This window comes from Colletotrichum fructicola, assembly GCF_000319635.2.
Source record: "Colletotrichum fructicola Nara gc5 chromosome Unknown KSG_Nara_v1_contig06, whole genome shotgun sequence".
Lineage (NCBI taxonomy): Eukaryota > Fungi > Ascomycota > Sordariomycetes > Glomerellales > Glomerellaceae > Colletotrichum > Colletotrichum fructicola.
In genome coordinates this window covers 3,800,405-3,807,108 of record NW_027094056.1, presented here as the reverse complement: position 1 = coordinate 3,807,108, position 6,704 = coordinate 3,800,405, and the positions used below count along the sequence as shown (strand labels likewise).

The 6,704-nt window shown below is 53.8% G+C and overlaps 2 protein-coding genes across 2 annotated transcripts; one reads left to right on the top strand and one right to left on the bottom strand.

Moving 5' to 3' along the window:
• Positions 1–783: 783 nt before the first annotated feature.
• aflT-0 (Efflux pump aflT) lies at positions 784–2,745 on the bottom strand (the record flags this gene model as incomplete). The annotated part of the gene is made up of 5 exons (XM_032032875.1): positions 784–1,234; positions 1,297–1,406; positions 1,469–1,998; positions 2,072–2,459; positions 2,521–2,745. 5 exons carry the CDS (start codon positions 2,743–2,745, stop codon positions 784–786), a joined length of 1,704 nt encoding a protein of 567 aa, XP_031887836.1.
• Positions 2,746–3,216: 471 nt separating this feature from the next.
• Positions 3,217–5,317, top strand: CGGC5_v011292 (uncharacterized protein; the record flags this gene model as incomplete). The annotated part of the gene is made up of 7 exons (XM_032032876.1): positions 3,217–3,238; positions 3,305–3,335; positions 3,407–3,475; positions 3,537–4,037; positions 4,113–4,337; positions 4,399–4,682; positions 4,737–5,317. 7 exons carry the CDS (start codon positions 3,217–3,219, stop codon positions 5,315–5,317), a joined length of 1,713 nt encoding a protein of 570 aa, XP_031887837.1.
• Positions 5,318–6,704: the final 1,387 nt, after the last annotated feature.

Here is a 6,704-nt window from a genome sequence, read left to right as displayed (position 1 = left end):
ATGGGTTTGCGCGTTTTGCAGGGCGGCTTAGAGGGTTTACGTGGCGTTGCTATCTTTAGGGAGATGGGGATGGTTTGCGTCTTTGCCTCGAGTGAGGTCTTGAGGGGTTGGGTCGATCTCGTCGACTGGCTCCTGATGTGCGAGAAGACCGTAGAGGAGGCTTCGAGTGGACGGATGTTTGATCGAAGTTGACCGTGCTGGAGAGCAAGTGCACTTCACTGCATTGGAGAGATATCTGAAGTCATGATTCTCGTCATGAACCTGGGCCAGTCTGGTGGACCAAGTGGTTTAAGACTGGTATTGGGTATCGATGGATATGCTCCCAGCGCTTGTCGGCTCAGCGAAACGTAGTTGAGAGAACGCGTTCAAGTGTTCTCCTTTATCCCAAGTTGTAGTCAAGTCCGTTTGGTTGCTCGCGTGTGACTGCAAGTGCAGTTTTCTGATCGGCTGCGAATTCAGATCTATCCGTTTGCAAAGCACTCACAGTCTGTCTCGCTCGGCGACGATGATTCACGATCAAGCGAGTCGCACGTCGCAAGTAGGCTGCGGTCAGGGTCAGGTTTTGATGATGCCATCTTGGGCTCAAAAGGTGTTAAAGTCTATTTGACGATTACAAGCGACATGGTACAAGAAAGAGGCCGAAGAAAACCTATGGTGTGATGACACCCGCAAGACTTTCCCCCGGGTATGCTTGACAGCTTTCCTCACCGTCGTGGACCAGCCTAGTGTCAGAAGAGCCCCGAGTCAATGTCAGTTGGCGCGGGTCGACAGTTCACGGAGGCCCTACTTGGCCTCCTCGACTTCCTCAGTCTTCTTGGTCTGCTCCTTGACGCTTCTCCATTCCGTACCCAGACAGGCAAGGAACGTCAGACAAGCCAGAACAATGGACAAAAGGAAGGTCGACCGGAGCGCCTCGTTGTACGCCTTGAGCACTGCGGTCGCGGCCTCCGCGCCGTACTTCTCCGTGACCATGCTCTTGAGCCCGTAGGCACCGTGGTCTATGATGACCTTGGCGTCAACCTGCTGCACCTTGTTCGTGAGTTCCTTCAGCAGCGTGCTTTGGAACAAATTTTGCGCGACTGCGAGCATAATGATGCCGGCCGAAGTCTGGGCGAGGAGAAGGACAGATGTTCCCAGGGCGATGTCCGCTCCTTTGAGGACTGTCTGTACGGCGGATAGCGGCATCTGCATGCCCTGCCCGACGCCGAGGCCAAACATCACGAGCGTGCCGGCCCTGTTTCAATCTGTTAGAGAAATTGCGTACGTCAAAGGTAGGGGAGAGTCGTAAGAACGCACCAGTATGCCGTCGACGTCTCTAGGTTGTATCTGTAGATCAGTCCGCAAGCAACCGACAGAAGGACCGTACTGGAAACCATCTGAGGCACCCAATATCCGATCTTGGACACCTGAAGAAAGAAACACATCAGCCCACGAAGCCACAAAGTCCCGTTCTCGGTTTGCTACTTACCAAAAATCCCGAGGCGATTGCGGAGACCGATACGGAGAGGGACGAAGCAAGGAAGTTGATGCCGGATTGCTGTGCCGTTACGTCCTTGACCGCCTGGAACCAGAAGGAGACGTAGTACACGATGACGAACACCGTGCCGTTCGTTCCCAGCATGAAGAGGGTCCCGCTGGCGACGGATCTCTGGCGCATCAGCCGGACCGGCAGGGTGGCTTCGTCGCCGCGACGATACTGCACGTAGAGCCACACGATTAACAGGACGCCGAAGAGGCACAGGCAGAGAATTATGCGCCAGTTGCTCCAGGCGTATACGGTTCCTCCCCACTGCAGGGCCAGCAGGAAGCAGACCATGAGGGGCATCAGTAGAGCGTTTCCGAGGGGGTCCATGCTCTTGAGGAGAGGGCCGATGGCCTTGGTTTCGCCCGTCTTCTTGGGAGGTTTGACGAACAGCATGACCATGACGGCTGTGACTGCGCCGAGGGGGAGATTGATCCAGAAACACCATCGCCAGGAGGCATTGTCGGTAAGGGCACCTGAGAGTATTGTAAGCATATTGGCTAATCGGTCTTATATGGAAGGAAAGCATAGGGGGTTGGAGATTCGTACCTCCAATCGTCGGACCGATGATCTCAGCAATACCAGCCATTCCACCGATCATGCCCGTGTAGATGGGACGCTTCTGGACCGGAAAGCTGAGGGCAATGATGATGAAGACACCTGAAAGCATCCCCGCGCAGCCGATACCAGAGATTGCTCTGCCGATGATGAGGGCCAGGGAGTTTGGGGCAGCGCCGCAGACTATCGATCCGACCTCGAAGATGCCTAGCGCAGCGAGAAACACCCAGGTAACTCTGAGCTCGGCGAAGAGCTTGCCGAACATGAGCTGGAAGCAGCACGTGGCCAGGGGGAACGAGGTGCCGTACCAGGCCACGTCACCGAGAGACTTGAACTCGGTCGTGATGGTGGGGATTGCTGTTGCGAGGATCGTACGGTCCTGAGGGTTGCAATGTCAGTTGCAGGGCTCAGAATTGGGTTGCGAATGATGGGAAGATTACCAGAGACAGGCAGAAGACCGCCAGAGTGAGACCGGCGACGATGCAGACCAGGCCAAGGCCGGTTGCATACTCGGGCTCGGGATCATCAGAGCCACTTTCCGTGGTGCCGTCTAGCTCCTTGTCGGACTGGTCATTGGGAATGGCTTCCTTCTCAGGCCGGCCAGAGTCCTTGTCCACGTCTTGGAGCGGGACTTCGCTGGTCTGAACTTGGTGATCCGAAGCCATTTTTGCGAAAGACATGTGATGTCAAAGATTGTCAAGTGAAAAAGAAAAGAAAAGAATCACTGTAGAAGGAAAATTATTGCGACGGGGAGGAAGAGAATTCATAAGCGAACTTTCCTCGACAAACTGACATCTTTCCTATATACTGGTATTACACGAGACATGTCTGCGGCGCCGGGCAGCAAAATGCCTCCCGGGAGTTGGACGTTGGCCGTGTAATTAAACGGCGCGGCTCACTACCTGTCGCGATCGGCCACTTCCTCTCGGAAAGCTTTTTGACTCCCGGGCCCGGGCGTCTCATGCGTTTTGTGTCGTCCCTTCCCACACCCGTCCGACTTCCTCCCGCTACGAGTTCGGTGTGACTCATACGCCGATTGCTTCTTTAACGGATCCCCGCGGCCTGCAATTTCATCCCGGATACAAAATTAAATCGCTCGACGACGCCGACGACGACAATTGACTGGCCCCCTGGTCATGCCGGATGTTCCTCACGCAGGTGAGAAAAGGAGAGCTTGCACAAACTGTTCCCGGTCCAAGGCAAAATGTGTCTGGCCTAGTGCAGCAGATGGCTCCGAGCCCCATATCTGTCAAAGGTTCGTCTACCTGGAAAACTGAAGAAAAAGTTTCTTTCTGGAGATCCGAGCTGACCGCGTTCGCGTCGTAGATGTTCAAGCAACGGTCTGGAGTGCTCGAGGTCAGAGCCGCAGGCCAAGAGGAAGAGAGGAAAGGCGACGTAAGAGGTCTCCGACTGTTTTGCGAGACACGCGAGGCTGATGATTTACAAACCCTTAAAGCCACGCAAAGGTTCTTGAACGCAAGCTAGATGATATCATGCTGCTCTTGAATCGAGAACGCGACCTGTCAGCTCAGAACAGCCAGGCTTCCGACAGTCAATCTTCGCCGTTGGTATGTCTCGCTTCACATAGTCAGGGAGAGGAAGACCCGAACGTGTCGTTCTATACACCTCCGACCATCATCGACCCTAGTACCGAGGCAATCACCATCATCCCTGGCTACCAAGTGACACTCCAGGAAGCTGAGCTGATTTTCCAAATCTACACCTCCGACTTCGTCCCACAGTTCCCCTTCGTACCGTTGCCCAACGACAACGCGTACGACTTCTACAGGAGCAAGCCGTTGCTCTTCAAAACAGTGTTATGGACGTGCATGCCTCCCAGCCGCGACCTGAGCGTGGGTTTTGAGAGGTGGTTTCGGCAACATGTTGCCTACCGAGTTGTCGTCCTACTCGAGAAGAATCTAGAGATTCTGCAGGCGCTGCTCGTTTACTTTGCCTGGTAATCCCCCCACTCCACGTTGGCTCTTTGCCCTTCCCATGCGCCAGCTTCTCTGACACGTCTCCTTACCGATAGGAACGATATTCTCTACTACGCGAGGTCTAGCGACACGAGCCTCATGCAGCTTGCTCGTGGGCTAGCAGAAGACTTGGGGCTTACCAAGCGCCCCGGCATCCCTGTGTCCCCGTCCGGCTCCATCTACGAAGATGCCGCCTTCCTTAGGGAAGACATTCAGGTGAGGAATCAGCACACGAATGCTGGTCGAAGGGCTGTCCTAGGCCTGTTCCACATGTCATCCGTGTAAGTCGGCCAGACAAACTCTCATCATCTTCCAACGCTGACGAACTCGAACGTGGCATAGACTGTCCGGTCTTCTCGGTAGATCATCTTGGCTAGAGTTTACTCGTTACTTCGATGACTGCTGCGAGAAGCTAGCCAATGCTCAGGAATACTCGACAGATCTGCTGCTTGTGCAGCTGATTGGAGCTCGGAAAGTTGCGCTCAGGGTGGATGATACCTTCAGAGAGCAGAGCGAGCTTGCCAACGACCAGCCTTTCGGGGGCCTCCACGCCCTCGCCATTGCCACCGTCGAAAAGGAGTTGGACTCCTTCATGGACTCCTTGCCCGCCCCGCTACGTTCAAACTGTACGTCTCTCTTTTTTCTCGTACAATGGAATCTGCTGACGTTTCACTGAAAAGATCTCCTGCGCGAGCAATCTGCAGCCATCCGCATCCGACTCTTCGAGCCGGCCATCCACGTCCAAGGCAGCACACGACCACAGATACCTCACCTCAGATCTCGAATGATGTGGCAGTGCCTGACAAGCATCCAAGAGCTCCTCAACGCCTTCCTCGCCCTGCCCGTGGAAACGTACGCGTCGCTCACCTTCATCTCGATCCTGCACCTCGCGCTGGCCATCATCAAGGCTTGCGGCCTCCTCTGCATGAAAGACCGCGACTGGGACCTCGAAACGGCGAGGGCGAGCCTCAGCCTGGCAGATACGCTTCAGATCCTGAGCGAGCGGTTCGATGCCGCCACTCGTATCGACGCCGCCGGTTGCGCGTCTCTTGTTAACCGCCAGCCCTTGCTCTCTTCGTATGCCGAGAATTACAGAGCCATCAGGCGCTGGTTCTTGTCCAAGGTCGGTCCTACGGGGGCTACCAGCACGATGCCGACGATGATGGATCCTGTGTTTGCGGAGGGTGTGGGAGTGCCAGAAGGCTTTGAGTTTTGGCAACAGTTGTCGGAGTTGACCTATGGAGCCCTACCAAATACTTGATTTCCGGGGTGTTCCTGTTGACGAGCCTTGCGAGGCTACCGCAGCTGTCATGCTGGGAGGAATCTGCGGTTGTGTGTCGTGTAGCTGGACGGCCAGAGAGAGGTTTCGCGTGGGCATGAAATTAGACTTGCAATGGCTGGCAGTGTTACGGACTGTTCGGGCGTTACGCGGAAATGGTTCAGCTCTGTAGATCACCTGAAACGAAAGGCACCAGCGATGCACGTTGTCTAAAGTTACTATCAGTTGAAGTTTACTCAATCTTCTCCTATTCCAAAGCCGAGTAAACCATTTCTGAGTTACAACGACTGAGAGCTGAACGTTGGCTGCAAAATGACTTGGGGGTAAGCAATTCACGTCTTCCAGATAATCTTCACACGCGCAGCAAGAAGGATTGCAAGAAAAAGCTAGTCAGTCTTGCAGCTGGTAGTCATTTTGGGAAAAAATGATTTCGCTGGCGAAGAACGAATTGTTAACAGCAAAAAAGAACGTCGTCAGTTGAAACTGCAACAGATGAAGGACCGACCGCGGTTCGAACGCGGGGCCTAGAGATAACTGCGTAGAACTGCAATCTCTCGCTCTACCACTGAGCTATCGATCCGACTGTAGTGATTGGTTGTGGCAAAGCAGGTGGTAAGTCTGACTAAGTAGCCAGGTCCAAAGTTGTGGAGCCGACTGGACACATTCATGCCTCTCCGCCTCCTAGAATTAACGCGACGATCGAATATGCTGTCGACAAGTATTTTCGCCTTCCGAGGAGGAAACCTTCTATACTACGAAGTTGATTTCTGCTCCGACCTTGAGGTGCATTGCATTCCTTGAATCCAGCTCACCAGAGCATAGACCACAAGGGCATTGTTAACTACACGCTTCTCAGTGTTCACAGAGTGGCAATATGTAATTGTCAATTCTTCTGTAAGCCTTTGCTATATGAAACGAATAGCTGGATATGACGCATGCAATAGACGAGTTCACGATATAAGCTACTTTACTTTGGATCAACAGCAAGTCTCAGCACAAGACCTGGGAAGGCTTCAAGACCGGATAGGTCCAGGACGGTTGAACACAGCTGAGTTTTGTCAGTGATGAAGCCTGGCCGCTGCGTCAACGTCTTCTTTGGCTTTTGGAGGTTGCAGATTCGCATGTACTTTTTGCAGCAGCCTCTACGTGAGCACCGAATACCCGATCGATCCAGAGGCCGTTGGAAGCAATAGTCGAACAGTCGTCTCAACATCAGGAGCGTCTGCCTGTCGCGTAACTTCACTTCCCTCAGGCTAAACCATATGAGCAAGAGTCCAAAGTGGCGGTAGATGATCCATATCTGACCATGCGAACAGACTTGCAACTTGGGATGAACGGAACATCACAGCAGATCACCGGCACTCCAAAC